The sequence below is a fragment of the Tachypleus tridentatus genome, chromosome 4 (genome assembly GCF_004210375.1).
Source record: "Tachypleus tridentatus isolate NWPU-2018 chromosome 4, ASM421037v1, whole genome shotgun sequence".
Taxonomy (NCBI): Eukaryota; Metazoa; Arthropoda; class Merostomata; order Xiphosura; family Limulidae; genus Tachypleus; species Tachypleus tridentatus.
In genome coordinates, this window is record NC_134828.1 from 96,008,734 (window position 1) to 96,031,374 (window position 22,641).

The 22,641-nt window shown below is 34.1% G+C and overlaps 1 protein-coding gene across 3 annotated transcripts in view; it reads right to left on the reverse strand.

Annotated features, from left to right (window-relative positions):
* The window catches only part of LOC143249724 (band 4.1-like protein 4), a 158,657-nt gene that overhangs the window by 51,128 nt on the left and 84,888 nt on the right, over positions 1-22,641 (reverse strand). For all 3 annotated transcript variants that reach the window (XM_076500040.1, XM_076500039.1, XM_076500038.1), the window contains 4 exons: positions 8,704-8,824; positions 7,130-7,217; positions 2,702-2,790; positions 2,149-2,212 (listed from right to left, as the gene is read on the reverse strand). In XM_076500040.1, coding sequence (XP_076356155.1) covers positions 2,149-2,212; positions 2,702-2,790; positions 7,130-7,217; positions 8,704-8,824 — 362 coding nt within the window. The remainder of the gene's footprint in view (positions 1-2,148; positions 2,213-2,701; positions 2,791-7,129; positions 7,218-8,703; positions 8,825-22,641) is intronic.

Sequence of the window (22,641 nt, forward strand, 5' to 3'; positions counted from 1 at the left end):
AGAAGAAAATAAGTTTGCTATATATATGCCCTGTGCAGCCCATTCACTAAATCTGGAAGGCCGAAATGCTGTTGACTGCTGTCAAATGGCATTTATTTTTTTTCTCTACAATGTATTTGCTCCATACATTTTTTCAGCCTCAACCAGACAGTGGAAAATTCTTGTAGCTTTTTTCGGAAATGAAAGTGAGTTAAAATCCTTATTTGATACCAGATGGATGGCATATGCTGTGGCAACAACAGCAATTTTGAAGTATTTCTTTAAGATTTTGGAAGCTTTAAAATATCTAGTTGAAGACCAGTCACAAAAGGGAGACACTAAAAGAAAAACAGACAATGTTGCAAATACAATACGAGAGCTATAATTTGTTTTTATGTTGATCATGTGGGATAAGATTTTGCAAAAGTTTCATAAAGCAAGTCAAGTTCTGCAACGTGAGGATGTGAAATTAAAACCATGAAGCTCTTTACGGATCATTAGCTGACCAACTACGCATTTTAAGGGATGACTTTGAAAGATTTGAAGCAGTTGCAAAGGATATACTACTAGATGTTGATTACAATGCAGCTCAAACTCACAAACGTGTCAGAAAGAAGGTACTCAGTGATGGAAATGCACAAGAAGTAGATCTGAATACCAGAGGTAAATGTCATATCACCACCTTCTACACAATTATTGACAAACTGGAAACCCAGATGAGAAGAAGAGGAGAGGTATATAAAGATATAGCAAACAGATTTTCTTTCCTAAGTGATGTGACAAATGATGTCACTTCATCAGCTGAGACTGAAAGGTACTCTCAGTGTTCCAAAAGCTGACTGGTGCTTACCCAGAAGACTTGGACACTAATCTCTCTGCCGAACTTCAGTAGTTTCACTCATGTGTGCGCCATAAGTTCAGTGCAACAAAAACTATAAAAACCAGATTCAGTCATGCTGAACTTTATAAAATAATTTCAGAAGACAAAATTGAGTGTGCTTTTCCAAACGTAGACATTGCATTTCGTATATTTTTAATATTAATGGTCACAAGTTGCATAGCTGAGCGTTCATTTTTTCAACTCAAGCGTATTAAAAATCCCAAATAGCAACTATGCGACAAGATAGTTTTGTCTCTGCTAAGTATAGAAGCAGATTTGTTACACCAAATTAGTTTTGAGAACTTGATCAATGACTTTGCAAATAAAAAATCTAGAAGAAAACTTTTTAAAATTTAAATAAATATTAAGGTATAAGTAAATAATTTCCTTACAGGGTTTTGAATTCAAAATGAGAAATTGTTAACATCATATTGATAATTTTTTGAATAAAAAGGTTTTGAGTAAATTTTTTATTTTTGTTAACATCAAAGTGAAAATTTTTAACATCAAATTGAGAATTTGTTAAAATCAAAGTGAGAATTGTTAACTCATAGTGAAAACAAATATACAGTAAAATAGTTATTTTTAATTATCATTAATAAAAGAAGTGATTTCCCTCAACATTTATAAATAAAAGGCTTCAGTCATTGATTGATTTTGCTGCATGCCCAATCTGTTAAATAAATAAAATAAAAAGGTTTTATTTAATATAGTTGTGAGGTCTGACATGGAAGAAAACTGAAGAAGGGTTATAAAATATCAAACTTTTATTTCACTTTCAGCACTTATTCAGGTTTAATGTCTTGTCAGTTAGCAATGTTCAGAGAAATTTTCACATCACGTGATTGGCGTTGCTTGATAATTTGAACCTTCTTGAAACTTTAGGAAATGGTTTGGGCAGTATAAAAACGCAATTTACGTTCGTGTAAATTATTGAATTTTTTTGAACCAATACAGTAGATAATTAATTACTGAACATGTGAGTTTTCTAACAATTTGTTTGTTGAGTTCAGTAATTATTGAATTTATATTTCGACGATGAAAACAGAAATTCTCGCACGTACGAAAGTGGCAATAAGTGAAACTTTTATTGGCGTTTAATGAGAGTTTATGCCTATCGATAAACATTAGTTAAGCTAATTTATAGAAGATGAAGTTAAAGAAAAAAACGCTTTCATTGTCATTAATTGGACTGGATTTTGCATTATTATTTTTACCAAATAATAGAAAACGTAACAACAGCATTGTCAATATAATTTATACAACAAAATACAGTAAGATATACTTACATCTTTGTCTCTAACTCTTAGGATGAAGTACTTTCCCTTAAAATAAACTTTTGTTATTCTAGGCCTGTGAAGACATATGAAGTAATATAATCATCATTATGTACTACAAACAAATGTTAAATAACCACAAGTTATTTGAAATAACATTGATTATTAACTGTTGTATGCTGATTCATTTTTCTTAAAAGTACAAGTATTATCACAGATGGGAATTTGGGCTTAGTTATAATGTAAGTAATTATTTTTAACAATATGGCTTAGAACACATAAACTAAAAGAAAGAAGAGTTATTGCGTGAATGTATAATGAATTGAAACCGGTTCATGACAAAAAACTGTTACAAAATCACGAAAATTAATGTTTGTTGTACCATATTCATCTACGATTGCGAAGTTGAGACAACATTTAGAAAGATATATTTTTACTGAGATTAGAATAATTATAAAATGTGCCTACGTAAGGTTGCCTTGAAACTATGTAATAATTTGAGAATAACTGTATGTACGAAATAATAAACTATAGTCAAGCGTTATATCTAAGTGAATGAACTTACCAAAAATAATTCTCAACTTTGGAATTGTTGCGAAGAACAATCACTCCACTAGGAGTCAGTCCGAGAAAATATTCAATATTGTTTTCGCTCTTGAAAGTATGCATAATAAATATTTTTATTTCTTGTGACAGCGAAAAATAGGCAGTATCATAGAAGCAGATTTCTACACAGATAACTTATGTTTATATAAAATTATACATTATTCTCTGGAGACAACAATAAATAAAGAAACTGAAGTAAAAAGTTAATTTCTATTCCTCGTTAGGTAAAGTTTTGGCATTGTAATTGAATGACAAAAATATCTGTTGTTAATAATTTATGAAAACACATCGCTTTAAGAAATTAATTTAACAAAAAATACGAAACTCTATAATCCGAAAATTTCGAAATGCGGAGTTTTTTCCGTCAGGAACAAACTTTTGCCCCTGAAGAAGAACGGTCCACTTTTCGAAAGCGCTCGGGTTATAAAGTTTCTAAATTTGAGCCGTCAACAAATTATTTCTAAAGCTCAATATATTTGAAATCATATATTAGTTATTTGTGAATCTTTGCAGGCTTTAATAAAAGTTCTTAAAACCTACTCTTCATGTTTCAGAACACTTACCAAATTTTGAAAAAAAAACAACAGTCTAAATCTCAAAATTGTTAGTTTTGTGGGGGCTAAATACATTGTGGGAAATACACTACTTATCTGCTACAGCGGTAACAAATGCTGCCCACTAGCGGCTTTTAAACGTTGCACCAAGACTTCGAAATGGATGAACTCTACACTGATACTAGGGTTTCCTACCATGCCATTAAACAAAATCTATATATACTTTTTACAGTATCTTCTATTTCAGAGTGTTGCGTTTGTGGCAACAGGATGAAAATAGTAACCATTTTTAAATTACTGTAATTGAGTTGCAGTGACACATACGTCATCAAAAGATTCAATAAAGATATAGAAAAACTCAGTATTTAATCTAAACAAACGTAACTTACAGTATGACCAGAAAACACACATAACAACAAATGTTAAAGATAGTTTTATAAATATCGTAAGTGAACCAAATATCCTTACTTTTCTAGCTTGTAATAGGTTACTGAAAGAAATTTCTCAGATTATTTTTGCAGATGAATTTAAATTATGCCTGTATTCTTAATCAAAGTTAATACAGCAGAAGAAACTGTTAGCAAAAAGGATTACTGTATAGTCGAATTCATATTTACACCATTTTTATTTAATGGTTACAAAATCAGCCGTTTGAAACTACAAGTAGAAGAACAGCTTGTCAGGTAATTTCAGTTTTACTACAAAAATATCGAGTACTGTCAGTTTTATTTAATTTCAGAAAATTCATGTGACATAGCATGGAGAATAAATGGCTATGGCGCTTGACTCGCAATCTGAGGGTCACTGGTTAGAATTCCCATTCCACTGAACATGCTCGTCCTTTCAGCCGTGAGGCGTTATAATGTGACGATAATTTTCACTATTTGTTGGTAAAAAAAGTTGCCTAAGAGTTGGCAGTGGGAAGTTTTGCGCGATGTTCAACACATGGTACATGGCATTTAATAACTATATTACACTGCGTAGTTAAATCACGTTTCGTGTAAGTTAACGTATCAGTGTTCACTACTCATAATAGATAATGCTTACTGTAGTTTTTTTACGAACCAGTTTAGGCTTAATATTTTGAGTACAGACCTTAAAAAGAACAAAAAACAAAATAATGGATATTTGCAATAGTCCTGCGTAGTATTGCAAACTTTCTTGAACAAAACTTGATTTTTTTCTGTATCTCTCTGGTGAAATAATATTTGACGTAATGCAAGTACTTTTCAAGACATATTCATGGATTCAATACGATATTCAACGTATTTTCTTAAAACAAATCACATACAATACCTATTATAAACCACTTAGTTCGGTCGTTTTAAGTTTTGATTTTTTTGTAATTAAGCACAAAGCTACACAATGGACTATTTGTGCTCTGCCCACCACGAGTATCGAAACCTGTGCCACTGGGGGCAATCATTTTAAGGAACACTGAATAAATGAGACTTATGTTTTTAGAGGTGAGAAAGAGTTTGGTTTAACTATTAGTTACTTGTTCGCGTCTTTATTTTCTGTTTTGAGGTATGTTTGTTTGTTTTAGCGCAAAGCTATTTTCGCTTTTTGCGCAACGGAGAATCGAAACCCAAATTTAACATTCCGCTGACGAACTAAAGGCGGGTAGTTTTGAGGATATTTAATTCTTCTATTATATTTAGCACACCTATAAAATATCTGAAGTCAATTTGGATAGCATTTCGAGTTACGAGATGAACTGATGAGAGCTATTTCAGCTCGAAAGTACGGGCGCAACCAATAACGTACGCGATTTATTATTCAATAAGAGTTAATACCTTTCATATAATAAACTTTACCACAGCACGGTGAAGAGAAATAAGAGATACCTCAAACCGAAAACCGTCGTATGCTTCAAGTAGCTGGGGGAATAAAACGGCTATTCCTGCATACCAATCCGTTCACTGGAAGTAGGACAACAGATCTTTTTGCGATCGGACTGTTCAAACAGACACTGGGAAACCGTTGGCCCCGTAAACATTGATTCGAAACCACGTAGTAAAGAGTGTTGTGCCTTGAACATAACAGCCTTTCAATGTAAACTACACAATTACAGAAGACTATTGTTAAGAATCTCGGTCGTCAAATATATCATGGCCAGACGTGTTGTCATGGAATGTAACGACGTGGTGAGTCTCCAAATTTGTATCAGTATAACATATTCAGTCTATGTATAGATAATAATAAATTACAACAAATAATTACAGTGTTATTACAGAACATAACTCAGAAAGTAGCTTTTCTCGCTTCAGCCGCAGCAAAGTCTTGTAGCTTGTATGATAACTGAATAGTCGAGATTCTAGAATACCTGACTTTAACAAACAGATTTTTATCATTGAAGTAGGTTCACAATTATTCTGTTACTATTTTCACAGCAATACAGTGACACTGTGAACGCCATTTTCATCAAGCGTTACAACAAGAAAATGACAAAACAGTTTATCTTAATTGAGAAAAGAACTAATTAAGGCAGGAGAAAATCATCTTTGTGTAGAATGGACTTGTATTTGTTTGTTTGTTTTTTAATTTCGCACTAAACCACACGAGAGCTATCTGCGCTGGCCATCCTTAATCTAGCAGTGTAAGACTAGACGGAAAGCAACTAGTCATTATCAACCACCGCCAATTTTTAGACTACTCTTTTACCAACGAAGAGTCGGATTGACTGTCACATAATAATACCCAATGGCTGAAAGGGCGACTATGGTTGATGGGGCGAGAATTCGAGTGTACGAATTGTACACCCTAAACACTTGACCATGCTGGGCGAGACTTGTAAAGCGGTAGGATTGATTGTTCTTCTATTAAGCAAGACAGATCGTTATAGATTAGATATATTTGATATTGTGAACCTATATAATAATGTAATAATTAATTTATTTAAGTTATTTGAAAAACTACCTAATGATATTAGTGTAGGCGAGTGATTGATTCCAATATTATTTAATGTAAAATGCTTCTAATTTATTAGTATTTACCAATACATGAATCGATATGTTAATTCATATTTGACTGTAATTTAAAGGTTTGAGTTTCTAGACAACATGTAACTAATAACATCTACGGAACCAGAGTTTAAAACGAATGTCTCTGCATTACATAGACAAAGATCTTTATGTAGACATGAGGAGTAAATTACCCAGATTAACATATGACACTCTGATTTCATATTTGTAAGAGTTTTCAACAGATTTCAATCTAAAGACACGTACACTGAAAGGTTAATATCGTATGTTTGATGTTTTATATATTAGTGACTAGATTTTTATTATTACAATAGAGAATTTGATTTCAAATACTTTCCAATTTCACCAACCACGTAATATAACAACTTATAAATTTTGAGCAATATGAATTTTTACGAATTTCAAGATTTTACGTAACATGCGGCGCTCAATTTACGGGTAATTAACACTTTCATTTCTGCTGTAATTTGTGCAGAAATAAGAAATCTGTTACATTCCATGTGAATGTGTCATTAGGTGCTGAGACCTTTGTGGAAGTGTTACAGTTCGAATGTGGTGCGGAACAAGGCCCAAACGCTCATTATAAATACATTGCAGTAATGTTCCATGTATTCATCCAGCCTTTTAGCATCCAAATTGTTAATGATCACTGATCTAATCTTCCAGTCTGATATGTTATCGAATACTAAACATGAAAAGTTGTTTCATGCTTTTTACCACTGCAATCGTTGTGGTTTGTGTTTTCTTAAAAAAATATATATTGTAACTTTTATAGATTTTGTTTAACTTTGGATATTAGTAACAACGGACCTCGAACACTATTATAATATAAAAAAACCCAGCATTTACCGTAAGAGGATGAAGATCAACTCCGTACATATCTAGCCACTTAACCCTTTCCAAGAAGTTCAGTTCCGCTGTTGCTGGTTCTTGACCTCTATGGAAATAAGAAATATTATCAAAGAAAATGTTGGAACGAAATTCAGATACTATATGTTAGCATAACTACACAACATGTCTTCTCTCTCTCTCTGTGTATATATATAATTTAAAACCTTTTATTCCATCTTTATTGTTCCATCCACTAGAGTAAACTTTTAAATAAAAATGACACACCCAAAGCCAGTCCTTTTCATTCAAGCGTCTATTAGATCTTCCTTAAACTAACCGCATCAACTATATCTAAAGGTAATCCATTTTAAAAACTAGCCATTTTGTTAGAAAGATAAATATTTCTTAGCTAAAGATGTCTCCTATCCTATCAAAATCAATGTTTGTGTCTCCTAGTCCTATCATTCTCGCCAATAAGTATGAAACACAATATGATGAATGAACATTATATATTTCCTTAACAATTTTGAACACCTCAATCAGATCCTCTCTAGCTCCTCTACTTTCAATAGAAAGCATTAGCAGAGATCTTAAGCTGTTCTTGTATGACAACCTTTGCACACTACGAATCATCCTAGTATCTCCAGAGCCACAACCTTTCCAATCCACGAATCATCCTAGTATCCTTCCACAACCTTTCCACTCCACAAATCATTCTAGTATATCTCCACAACATTTCTAACCCACAAATCATTCTAGTATCCTTCCACAACCTTTCCACTCCACAAATCATTCTAGTATATCTCCACAACCTTTCTACTCCACAAATTATTCTAGTATCCCTCCACAAATTTCCAACCCATGAATTATTCTAGTATCCCTCCACTTATGATGAAGATATTTCATTTTGCATGCGGCTAGGGTACGACTTCAAAATATGAAGTTTAACTTGTTTGTGTAAACATTTTACACTATTTCTCTCGTTTTATTATACGTTTGTGCATTTTGATACTAGGGCAAGGACAAATTTTCTTTCAGGATTAAAGTGAAAAATACAATTTAACTACATCCCGTGAATGTTTCAGTGGCTTACCAAACCTAAAACATTTAGCTAACACAGCATTTCTTACTATCTACGTATGTAATATGTGTTGACCTATCTTCATATATATAATATCGTATTATTCTAATACCCACTCTCCATAATCATAGCCATGTAATTCAACTGTACAATTGTAGAAATTATATCAATCACATCAAAAAATACAAATAAAAATAGGTAACAAATTGATAACCATCACTGATAGTTAGTAATATATGCTAATATTAGTTATGAAAAAATCCCTCAAAATAGAATAAATCAAAACTTGTTTTACGTTTATAAGTGTTCTCTCGCTACTTTGGCTTTCATCACACAAAATTATAACAAGTATATTTTATAAAGTGTGTAAAGGTAACTCGAAGTTAGAAATAAGAAAACGATATCTAGTGCTGTATATTCAATACAACTTACGAGACCAAAACATATATAGTTCAGCTTTTACTGAACCTTAAATATGCGTATTTCAACAAGTGCGAGAGAGCTTACTCACACAAGCCCTTTGTGCAGTTCAAGAACTTCAGCTTCCAACTCTTCTGTTTGATGAGTGAGGAACTTGAATTCTGAAATATACCCTGAGTGGTGCCTTCTGTAGTCATAGTCACCTAATTCAGCTGCAAGAGTAATATTACCTATATTAAAAAAAACACTAACTAAGATAATACAAATATAACCAAAACGCGTGTGACGGTTAGTATTGGATGTTCATAAGATATGATAATCTTAGTCATAATAAAATACGTAAAAATAAGAAGAAACTGAAATCGATTTAAAATTAAAGAAGAAAAATGAAGAACAGGTTGGTTACACATTTCTTTGTCTAATAAGGCCTTGAGTGGTCTGGTGATTAGAACACTAGACTGTGGACCTATGGATTCAAACTTCGTGTCCAGTTACCGCAAGAAACAAAACAAAACGCATTTTGGAGCTACAAGTGCGTTACAAGAGTAAAAGTCAATTCTCACTATTAGGTCAGAAAAGAATAGTCATTCAGTGCCCTTCCTTCCAGTCTGTAAGGTGAGAGCTTTAGTAGCTGTGTGAAAATATTCGTAAACGAAAAACTACCTTATCTAATGACGTTATTTTTAGTATAAAAAGTTATAATACATAGACTGAGATCTCTTTTATGTTAAGATTACAGGTAAGACTTTATTTCAGTGATCAAGTTAATAATATAAACCATTATACTGGTTTGAGAGTTTTGCAAATGTATTGTTTTTGTTAGAAACATTTTCAATACAAATTAATTCTTCCAAATCATCGAAGAGACGGATCTCTGAAAATATATGTCACGTGTCGTGCAACTTTAAGTATTATTAATATGAAAGGTGTCTCTGTACAATATAAATCTACTTTTGTATTGTTGTTGGATGTGTTTTTTCATTTATATATCTGTTCAGACGTAGGTTTATCTTCAGCGTGGTTTAAAGTCTGACATTTCCTCCAAAGATTTCGAAGCAGTTTGAACAGTAAGAAGCTAATTAGACTAAAGTAAATAAGTACTAATTTTTTAATCTGTTAGCAAGTTACACTGAGTCGGATTGGTTTATTGTGAATTTCGCGCAAAGCTACTCGAGGGCTAGCCGTTCTTAATTTAGCAGTGTAGGACTAGAGGGAAGGCAACTAGTCATCACCACCCACCGCCAACTCTTGGGCTACTCTTTTACCAACGAATAGTGGGATTCACTGTCACATTATAACGCCCCTACGGCTGAAAGGGCGGGCATGTTTGGTGTGATGGGGATTCGAACCTATGACCCTCAGATTACGAGTCGAGTGCATTAACCACCTGGCCATGCCGGGCCCCACTAAGTCTGAAATAATGGGTTATTATTTAATTGATTTTGTTTACCAATTAGAGTTTTATGATATTAAGTTTGTGTTACCAACGTTGTAGTGAAAGATACTTTGTTTGTTGTGTAGCCCAAGATAAATTAGCAAGCACGTGAATTTATTGAACTAGAATCTATTGTGAACTAAGACAACACTAGTTACTTGTAGTCTAAGGACTAAAACAAGTTCGTTTCCAGTAAATGGATTGATATTTGTATTCTCTTTTCTACCAAATAATTCAAAAGAACCTGCTCAACAACAGAAGCCACTAGAACGGTGTTTATCCTTCATTAGAAAAAAAAAATGTCTTTCATGCTAACGTTTCTTATTATGTTGTCACTTTTACTCGGAAACTGTACCAAAGTTCTTCCATTTTCTTGGCGCACTATTATTAGCGTATTGAAGTAAGCGACAAATAAACCACTTCATTTGATTAAAAGTGTGAATTACTACAATTTCATATTATTAGAACTTTCTAAAGAAGAGAGTTCAGTTAGTTGGAAATTAAATAAAAACATATACAGCAAAGCATGAATCATAAGAACTGGGACGACAAGCCTAAAGAAACTTAGAAAATGGCTATTTGTTTAAGTTTTTCTTCAAATATAGTTTACCTTTTGCATTCCAAATTTTAATCTGGGGTAGCTGTTGTCTGCCAGAAGAAGTAACAACTGCAATAATGGTTATAAATAACGCTTTGGATTTGTAATTTCCAATCTAAACAGCATATATTTTCACTTTATGCGTACGTGGACTGAATAATTACTGAACAAAAAGAAGGCAGCCAATCCAGGTAGCAGCAATCGCTGCTAATAGAGTTTTATACGGCTTTTTGAATAAATAAGAATATTCAGTGTCACTATTACTACACGCCCACAAATGAAATGTGTTATCCAAAGTTACTTCTCGAATTCTGAAACTCAAACCAATAATTATTAGGCCACCTTGTGGCGTAGGTGATGCAAATAACACTTCCTAGAGAAATATTAAAATTATCACTAATAAAAAGACATTTTGAAATTTAGATGTGACGAATAATTATGTTTTGCCAATTCATAGATGCACGTAGCAGATAAGTTTATATCTAATGCGTGTATATACACATTAAAAGCAGAAACGTACAAACAAGTACAAAAACCAGAAAGACAGTATTTGTATTTATGGCAACTCTGCTAAGACTACTTGCCGTCGTCCACAGTTTTGAAACACTAACCGTAGAGAAAATAGCACACTAGTAACAATCATCACCGTCATTTTGATAACTTACATAGAGATTAAAGTGCGAGGGACATTTTGTAGCACTGCACAGATTCGAGGTCAGAGCAGTAACTCCAAAATGGAGAGCTCTACCATAGGACCAATCCATATTCACCATAGAAACAATTACACAACTTTTACAATATAGGTAAACATAAAGCTACACAAAACGTTATCTGTGTGATACACAATTATTGATACACAATTATTGTGTATCAAATCCATTATTTAACGTAATAAGTCAGACTTATTGCTGAGCAATGGGGAAAGATGGGAGCTATATATGAGGCTATGAGGTTTATGAGAAAATACATTTAACTTAGGTGATTTATGAAGATGTTAATGAAAGGTGAGTAATATTGAATATTAAAGAGTTTGTTTGGAGTTGAGGTTGTCACAGTTAATTAGTTGTTTTATTGCTTTGCATTTCACAATTTGAACGAGTTACAAGAGCTTGGTTAGCCTTATCTGTGTAATTAACCATTATGTTTTGCAATAGATTGTCTATAACACTCACCAGTTGTTGGTTTGATATTGCACAGCTGATATTTAAGTAACGAATGGTTTCTTGAACAGTTTCCAATGAACCATAAATGTTATTGATTCAATAACAACAAAACAACAACTGTTATTTAGCATTAAAGTGCATTTAAAAAAAAAATGCCTGAGCCACCTGGAAACTGCAACGTTTCCCTTAATGCGTTGGAGTCGTTAAAGTTTTACTATTTTACATCTGTTCTGATTGGAATGTTTATGTTAGCATGAATAGAAACAAACAAAAACCTTTATAGCTTATCTACTGTGTTTGTTTTATCATTTACAGCAATAATTATAAAGAAAAGATGTATAAATGTTTGCTTTAACGAGAGAGAACATGAAAACTAAAACGAGTTGTTTTGGGCAAACTTTTGTTACGTCTATTTCCAGTCGCATTTTATAGTAGTTAAGACTATATCTTGGGAGGACAAAACAGTATGATAAAGAATATTTTTAACTAGTGTTAAACTTTTTTTCCTACTTGACCGTCTTTTTATAAGGTTTATTGACACGTTTTTTATTTCAAATTTGTGAATAAAAGCTTGTTTTTCAGTTCAACACTTTGCACTGCTACGGAAATTTAAAAATTCCAAACACAGCTTTTCTCAGTATCTGGAGAGACTAAATTCAAATACGTTAATACATATATAAACAAGCTCATTCTATTACGAAGATGTGTAGCTAGTACAAAGCTACACAAGAGGCTATCGAAACTTGATTTTAGTGTCATAAACACAGAGAAAATTAAAAAGATGATCCATGTGTGTATGTCAACGTGTTTGTGTTGGCATTTATCACTTATAGTTGTCTGACTCGATTACCGTAAATGTCAGTATGGTAGCTACAAACTGTACTCCGACGTACATGGGCTAGTTTGTTTGCCTGAGAAATTGGAAGAAAATCAACTTTTGTTTTAAATACACTTTTGGTTTTTAATTTAAAGACAAAACTACTTAATCAGTTAGCTGAAGCAATTACTACCTTCACAAAACATAGTATACAATTAGCGTCTAACGAGGCAAAGAGGGATTTAGTAATAATAATAGTAATAAAAAGACGAAAGGGGACATTATTTAAAATTGTGTTTTATACAATATTTGTTTCATCGATGGATATCTTAAGCTAGTTTTCTGTAAACAACATGAAATATCCGTTTGAATATGATAAATGTACTTTTCTATTTAGTATAGAACACTTTTTAGTCGCGGCATAGCACTCATAGAGTGGATCCATTTTTTTTTTTTAAAGTATAAACTTTTAGCTCATAGCTCGATCTCTTGATCGATTTAAGATATACTAACAGCCACGGCTACTGAGGATTCTCTCCTATTTAAATTATACAAACCTAACTTATATATACATATGATTATTTAAAGAAGCGCTTTGAAACGCTGAAAGAAAGTTTAAAATAACTCGTTTAAACGTGCGTTAATTAATCCAAACTTAGAGCTGAAGTTAGCTAGCTTAATGGAAGTTAAGTCCGTAGAAGTGTATCTGTAATGAATTATGTTATTTCGAACCAACCAGCTACACTGCTATCGAAATACGCTAAAGCGTTTCGGTTATTTGACTATCCTTTTTCGTTGAAGGTTTGATCATTCATTCCGCGAAACTCGTGACAAGCCTTCTCTCCCTTTTAACAAAATTGATAAGATCCGAGTTTTGACTACAAGGGGGAATGTCTTCATAAAATCTGTTTTACGGATCTGAGGAATACGTGTTCAATAGTAGATAGAATCATCGTTCTCTCATAGGCTTAATTCAATATTGGTGAATGAAGTGTGTTAAAACCATTCTGATGCATGGAACTCTTACCTCTTTTATGTGGAATGTGATTATTAAAAAAAATGAAAGTAAACAATATATGTAAATATATAAAGACATATCAGATTGAGATTGCAAAATAAAAATAATAATTTGAAAAACACATTGTCCTAATCCTAACAGTTAAATCCGAAATATCTAGTAAAATCTTTGTTGTGTACGGCTAGCCAAAGGCATGGCATGTCCTTCAGTTTTCATGAAAGTACACAGCGATGTCACGATATCAGTATGGTAGGACTTAAGAATAAAGGCAAAGCCATTAATTTTGATAATGTCAATGGACAGAAGAGGTAGACATGTGAGCGGCGAAAAAGAGGTTGTGAGGCTAAATGACCTCATTTAAACATCAGAATTTGACTATATCTGATCCCTTGTTTGCAAGGGCTTGGGAAAGTTGACAACATGCCAGGGAAAGTAGTATGTTATATGGTTTTGTTTTTGTGAACTTGATCAGTAAGTACCTTTACTACGTTTTAAATATTTTGTATCGAGAAACAGTTTTGTATTTAAATATCATCTGAAGCGTTAGTTGTACAAAATATCCTGATCATGTTTAATATAAGATTTTTGTAAGTCGCTTTAAAATGTTATTTTCTTTCATTTTTTCCAGTGTGCACATCTCTATAAGCAGTGAAATCTGTTAAGATGGATAAAATTATGCTTTGGTCTCAACATCACAAAATATATACATAATATATTATTGAGCAACAGCAGTTCGAGATACAAGAAAGCATGCGAATAAATGACATAGTAACTTTAGTTACAAATAACCTGTTCTAAGAAATAATAATGCAACGTTATACAATGTAAACGTAAGGCAATTTTGATTAGGAAAAAAACTGACCCTGTGACCTGGGGAAGTGCACGTATTTTGGTAAATTAAATTAGATAATACCTAATGAAGCCAAAACATTTTAATACTGAATGATCTGTAAGTTTAAGCAATCACCACGAAGCAAATAGCTAGGATGTGCTGTTTCAAGGTATGCTACACTAACAAATTTAGATAGAAACGTTTTAACATGACATGGAAGTTGCACTCGGATGAGATGTCGAACTCCATCTTAATATATATGTGTTTGGTTTTCGTCCTGTTGTGAGAGTGCACAGTTGTTTTCGTGCATTTTACACGTTACCCACTCTAGAAAGACAATATCTTCGTTTCGTTTTCAGAATTATCAAGATTTTACGATGTTGTTTTAGCGTCTACTTAAATAATAGTTCGTACTTCCGTATAGTTACACAATCAAAAATAAATTAAATACACCATTAAAAAGAATGATACACTAAGTACTGTATAGAATCAAATTTTACTCTGACAGATAGTATTGCTCGGTGTCAAACTGATAGGATATAGGGAGGTCTATAGGATGCCAAGTAAGAGTTATATCCTAATCTAAGACTCACATATTGCCTTTCGATCCTCTTTGGGTGCAATATACGCTACTTCCTGAATGAGGAACGGAACAGGGTTTGGGTCATAAATCAAAAGTTTGCCCTAAAGGTGACGAAAGGCTGCCCATATCTGCTACTTGGTATCTCTGTGTGAAATCTTTACTATTCTTTCAGAAAAGTTGATTCAGTTAGATCCTAACGATATCCATTTTAAACCTACCACATTCGTGATCCACACATTGTTGGTGCCAAATAAATTGAGTTGAGTCTAAATACATATTTTATTTTTCTAGGTATTTCAGGGAAAACTTGTTACATACAAAATATATGATTATAGCCATCTGGGTTCCCGTATGATAAAAATCACATTAGGGAATGATAGTTGTTATTTCAAGGCTAAAGTTTTTACTTTTGCAAAAGGTTGAATACATCTTGAGATGTTGGAGTTGCTTTATTTATTTCTCATTTAATAAATAAATATATGTCAAATCCTACTGTAATAATAACTATTCTGTGATTTTGTTTAACAATAATTAGCAGGTAGTAATACGTGCCAGAAATTAACTATCATATGTAACACCACAACATTAAAATAAGAAATTCAAGAGTACATCTTTCACATAGACGTTTGATACACATGTGATACTTTATTTTCGGCCTGGCATGGCCAAGCGCGTAAGGCGTGCGACTCGTAATCTGAGTGTCGCGGGTTCGCGCCCGCGTCGCGCTAAACATGCTCGCCCTCCCAGCCGTGGGGGTGTATAATGTGACGGTCAATCCCACTATTCGTTGGTAAAAGAGTAGCCCAAGAGTTGGCGGTGGGTGGTGATGACTAGCTGCCTTCCCTCTAGTCTTACACTGCTAAATTAGGGACGGCTAGCACAGATAGCCCTCGAGTAGCTTTGTGCGAAATTCCAAAACAAACAAACAAAATACTTTATTTTAAAGACGTACGAAAAATGTAAATCTCAGAAAAAATGTTAGTCACCAACAAACTGAAAATATTATTGACTACATAATGTAACTCAGCACTCAGAAGTAATTAAGTACCCATAAGTAGTTCATTAGCAGATCATAGATCAAGGCCAGTGACTTTAACTTGAAAGATTTTTTTTTTTGCTAAGATGCTATTACAATAACTTTCACCCGTTGGCAACCATTTCGAATCTATGGAGAAATATTTCTAATCCATCCTATTTATTTTTCCATTGTTATATTTATATAGTTTTCCTCTGAAAGTTAATTTTTAGTGTTTAAGGGCTGTGATACACTTATGAAGCTTTTTTCTATAATTCGCCCAAACTGGTACAAATACTATGTGTACTAATCGTTTTCTAAGTTGTAACTAGTAGACTAAAGAGAAGGAAGCTACTTAACAGCACACAGAGTCATCTCTTGGTACTAAGTTGTAACTAGTAGACTAAAGAGAAGGAAGCTACTTAACAGCACATAGAGCCATCTCTTGGTACTAAGTTGTAACTAGTAGACTAAAGAGAAGGAAGCTACTTAACAGCACATAGAGCCATCTCTTGGTACTAAGTTGTAACTAGTAGACTAAAGAGAAGGAAGCTACTTAACAGCACATAGAGCCATCTCTTGGTACTAAGTTGTAACTAGTAGACTAAAGAGAAGGAAGCTACTTAACAGCACATAGAGCCATCTCTTGGTACTAAGTTGTAACTAGTAGACTAAAGAGAAGGAAGCTACTTAACAGCACATAGAGCCATCTCTTGGTACTCTAATTGAGTAGTACGATTTTATCGTCATTCTTATAATGCACTCACACCCCAAAGTGCAAAGCTAAGCTCGTTTTTGCTGTAAAGGGACGCAAACCATGGATTCTCATTATCCAAGTCCATATATCACTAGTATCCTTTCGGCCCATATCTGAATTTTAAAGAAGATTCGGAAAGTTTATATACTGCCGTACTTAAACTGAAAAATAAATCAAATAAACTGATTTAAAAAAAATCACATTATTATATAACTTTATAGGATTTTTCATTCAATTCGAAGTATGAATAAAGTTCATTTGTCAATAATGAGTCTACTTTTGGAATCTTTTCGCGTGATTAGAGTAAACTTTAAAGGTTATTAGGACAGCGTGTTCTAGTGGCTCTTGCTTTGGAGTAGGAGTTAGACGTGTGCTCGAGACATGTTGTGTCCGCAGTTAAGATAATTTACTCCAATCGTCCCTGTTTACTCAACTATATTATAGGTAATAGCAGGTAGCCGGGAGTTAACCTGTGGTGAAGTGGCATTCTGTTCATGAGTATTGTATCACTATAACACCCGCTTGTGATATTCAAATCGGATTTTCAGCCCCGGCTCCTATGTACTGCCTCCTCATCAGTTGGATATAAGTAACGTATCTGTTGATATTAATAAGGAAATAATATTGAATTGTTAATTACAAAATCAAGTGTGATAGAAAATGTATGTTTTTTGTTTGTTGAATTTTATGCAAAGCTATTTAAAGGTAATCTGCTACAGCTATCCCTAATTTCAAGTTATGAACTGGAAAGAAGGCAGTTAGTCAAAATCATGCACCATCATTTTTAGGGTTACTTTACAACTAACGAATGGCGGGATTTACCGTAACATTAAAAGGTACGTAAAGCTAGAGAGGAGAACATGTTCGGTGATGGGTTTTAATTTTACAGTCTACAAATTGTGTGTCGAACAACCCAACAAACAAACTGTTTTAGGGTAAATGACAACCTGAATACGCAACTCAAACACAATGCTTAAAGTGCTGAAAAGACATTTAAACCTCTTAAATGCTACATTACAAATCTTATCTGAAGTGGTGAATTAACGAGAAATATCAAGCATTTTTAGTCTTAAAGAATATCTTTAAGTTTATAGTGGCTACGAAGATTTTCAAAATATTATTTATCATTATTTTACGATTAATGGTCCAAATATTTGAGTATATTAAAGCAAAATTATTATAAAAATATTCTAATAGATATTTAAATATAAGTAAAAAATAAACGCATTAACTTAGCTTTTAAATCTTACTTATTAACCACTTCTATAAACAGAGTTTATGTAGGTTAATTTATTAGTTTTACAACCAGAAGATCATTATTTTTAAAACTGTATTCACTTTAAACACAAACAGTTCATATAATTCGATGATGTACGTCTTTCCCGCTGGCTCAGCAATAATCCTGAGGCTCAAAATTGTGTTTCGATAGCTGAAGTGAGAAGAGTACAAACAGTTTGAGTTTGTTTATAGTTAAGTACAAAGCCATACAATGTGCTATCTGTGCTCTGCCCACCACGGATATCGAAACCTGGTTTCTAGCGTTGTGAATCCGCAGACATACCACTGCGCCATCGGTTGTGTGTGTTCACAGTGGGAAATAATTATGCTCAAAAAGAAATTAAATTATTTACAAGATTTACACTAAATCATTAGCATTAGCAAGTTTAATTCATGAGCAACGCAACAAAAAACAAAAACTGATTTATTATTGAATATTTGAGAAATATCTAAACCACTCTTTTCAAGCCTGTTTATCAGTAACATCATCTGCAAGAAAAGTTTTAAACAGCTTATTTCATGTTCTAACCGACAGTTAAAACTGGAATCAAAGAACACTAACAATATGTTAATTCAACTCTCTATGACAAGAGAAAAGTAGTAAAAGACAATCTTCTAAGATCTTGAATATGTATTTAAATAACAAAAATACATTGCTGTTGAATCACAAAATATATGGAGTAACGAATGGTACTCAGTCAAGAGTAATTTCAAATTCTATGATGCTAAGTACTTAACAGCTTGGGCTCAGTTTGTCATTTTGGGAAAAAAATCTTAAATATTAGTTCTCGCTTGTTGTTTCCGAAGATGACGGACAGAGGATTTGTTTGTTTGTTCGTTTCTGAATTTTGCACAAAGCTACACGAGGGTTATCTGTGCTAGCCGTTTCTAATTTAGCACGATAAGATTCGAAGGAAGACAGTTAGTCATCAGCACCCACCGCCAACTCTTGGGCTCCTTTTTTACCAACGAATTATGGGTTTGACCGTTACATTATAAGGCCCCCACGGCTGAATGGGCGAGCATATTTGATGTGACGGGGATTCGAACTCACGACCCTCATATCACGAGTCGATTGTCTTAACTAACTGCCCATGTTGGGCCTCGGACGGAGGAAAGAGCAGTTATAATCCTGTAAAAATGCTAACATGAGCTTAAACCTTTTTATTTTAATACCTACAAAGCCGAAAAGTTCATAAATTTAAAACCAGTTGGAAAACGGAACAAATTTTAAACACTCGTTAAGTTGAACAGGTGCCAAGTGTGAACAAAAACAAAGTCAGTGAAACGCCTCCAGTTACAATAACAAAAAGTTTCGTTTCAAGACATTTATACAAATCTATGTTTCTGTTACTTCTGTTAATCTCCATACTTGAACAGATAACTACAACTTTATCTCACGTACTGGAATGCTCAAACGTAAGTTTTGTTTTCAGATATTTACTGAAAACTACTCTTTTGTTCTCGGATATACTCAATACAGTAATATTAACTTCCAATCAGAGCAAGTTACGTGCTGAAGGTGAAACTAAAACCAACATGGTATCGCTAATAACTTGAGTCAGTTAAGTATATTTTTCATACGCTCTTATTTATAAACATTAGGTTGCTTTGTTTCATAAGCTGGAAACCCTCGTTCTTATATTATTGGCAACAATCCCACTGATATCTCACGAGGTTCAGTCAGTTTAACATATTTCGGTTAATTCTAAATGCATATACTAAACTAACAATGAAAAACAAACTCAATAATTAAAGTATAAAATTTAATCTCAAAGTACTAATGCCCCCCAGTGGCACAGAGGCATGTCTGCGGACTCACATTGCTGGAAACCGGGTTTTGATACCCGTGGTGTGTAACTTTGTGCTAATTCTAAACAAACAAACAAAACAAAGTAATAAAACTAGGCATATTAGATATTCTGCCCAATGCTTTTAATGAAAGTGAGCATAGAGAAATAATAGAGTATATATTTTTTATAAAAGACAAAAACACAATCGGCCTTGCACAGTGTTCATACATTCTTTTGAATTTCGAAAGAACAAGATATCAATCTCAAAGCTTACTCAACCTAAAATAGCAGACAAGGTGTCTGCATCACTTTGCATTGCCGTATTTTTCAGTGTATAAGACGCACCCCTATTTTCAAGGTTACTTTCAGGGGAAAAAATATTTATCATAGTTATCACTTATTTATTTGTTCAACATCAGTATAATTTTTATTATTCTTTAGAATTCTTCAAAAGTATTAGAGGCATAAAATTATTTACCATCGGTGTATGGGAAAAAAGTGAGTCTTATACACCGAAAAATACGGTAATAAGTTTTGTTTGTTTTTTGTTGTTGTTTGTTGTTGTTTTTTTTAACTCAAAATAGCCGTTTACATTAACAACGGTAAACAGGAGTGACAAATCACCAAGTATAACACTTATAATATATGGCCGCAAATGTTAAAGATAATTACACCTGGATGAGAGAAATATATGAACATATTAGAGAAACTTTAGATTTATCGTAGTAGAAGGAACAGATTATGGCAACACAACTGTCAGTTTTATGTACGCTGAAAAAAAAATAATACTGACGAAAGTGGTTTGAAAAATATAAATAAATTAATTGAAAATTTATACACTCTCAGATAACGCAGGAGCATGACCAATCCATGAACTTTGGATTTTAATTTTGTTGAATTGCGCTAGTTGTTCCTAATTTGTAAGTGACAGATTAGAGGGAAGACAGCTAGTCAACATCACCCATCGCCAACCTTCTGGGACACTGTTTATCAACAAATAATGAGATTGGTCATTACATTTTTTACGAAGCTAAGTATAAAGAACACCGATTAGGGTTGAGAAATGGGAAAGCTTCCGGATTTTGGTCAGGCGCTAAGAGGGGTATTAGAATACTATCAGTTAGGAAACGGTTAGAGGGACCGGCCGCAACCACAAAACACAAACATTTTATTCATACTATAACGTATCACGCCATCTTCTATAAACCAAGCGACTCTAACAAAAGAGTTTCAATTTTCAACTACCACGACTTTTTGGTTACCACAACAGCCCATCAATCAACACGCACCTAGTTCCTAACCAAGATGAGGACCATCGGGACCGAGTCGACATCAAAGCCCGCCTCCCCCGTCCAAGACGACCCCATGACAATGAAATACGCCTTCTGTAAGGTCCGCTTTCCCACTTTAAACGTTTCTTAATCAGCAAGTACTTCCAACGTTTTTTAGGACCTGAGCTAGTCACCGAGCAAGTCAGACGTGGCAAAATGCTATTCAGAACGAAACGTTCATCCTCGCCATTCAGGCCGTTAGTGCCGCCGGTAATCGTCGACAGCTTACCGCCGAACCTCACGCCGTACCAAGTCGCCACGTTGATCGCCCGAGCCAAGCCTGGGGCAACCATCGAACCGTCCAGGACCCGTATTTTACGCCGGGGAGGAATCCTCATCCAACCAGCCACTACCGCAGACCAAACCTATCTGTGCCAGCCATGGAACACTGAATTTAAAGTAAGTTGTTCCCCTACTAAAAGTCCAGTCAATCTTTATTCTGTATTCCTCAGGGGCGTCGACCCATCAATTCAACCAGAAGAAATTAGACAAACCATAGAACCCCAAATACAAGCCAAGGTATATGCAGCTCATCGAATTTATTCTAAGAACAGTAATCACCCCACACACTTCATGAAGATAGTGACAACGTCGAAGTACAGTGCCAACTGTATTTTACGAGACGGCTGTTATTATCATATATTTCATTTTAGAGCCGAACGCCCACATCGACGACCACTCAATAATGGTTCAAACAAAGCACCCAGATATCGCAAACAACCAACGGAAATCTTCCAACATGAAACTACCAAAATACCGCCGAGTCCAGACCGTATTAGAAGAAACATGAAGACGGATTCAGACAACCCGACTCAGAAGACGACAACTCCCATTGTTAGCAACACGCCAAGTTCCAGTAGTTCAAGAAAGAAAAAGGACAGTTCATGCCAGACTTCAATCCCAGTTCCACAGAATTCAACAACCAGCCAGACTCAAACCATTACGAAGATAACCATCGACGCGACAGCACAAACTGAAAAACAATCTACCTCCACGCAGAAAACTCAAACCAAAATCTCGAGAAGAAACAAAGCATCACAGACCAGCGAAGAACAACTCACCGAAGAACAGCCAGTAGTTCCACCACCAAGACCACGTTTCTCACTTGCACCAATGGGCTTCAAGTGTGGAAACAAGTTCATGATGAAGTTACCACCCGACCTACAAGACTGCAGCTAACAGTTTCCACGTATACCACCAACATAGTTCATCAGTTTTTTTGTTTGTTTTTTCTTCTTCTTTGTTTGTTTTGTTTCTCTTTCTTCCCAGCTACTTCCGGGCACGGTCTGGGTAGATTATTCGGCGCCCAGGCCGTGAAAGTGGGTTTTCGGGGTACTCCTGTTTCCCCACAGCAAAATCTCTGGCATCGGACCTGTAGGTCCCAGCCTCATTCTGAAAAGGTCCGTTTA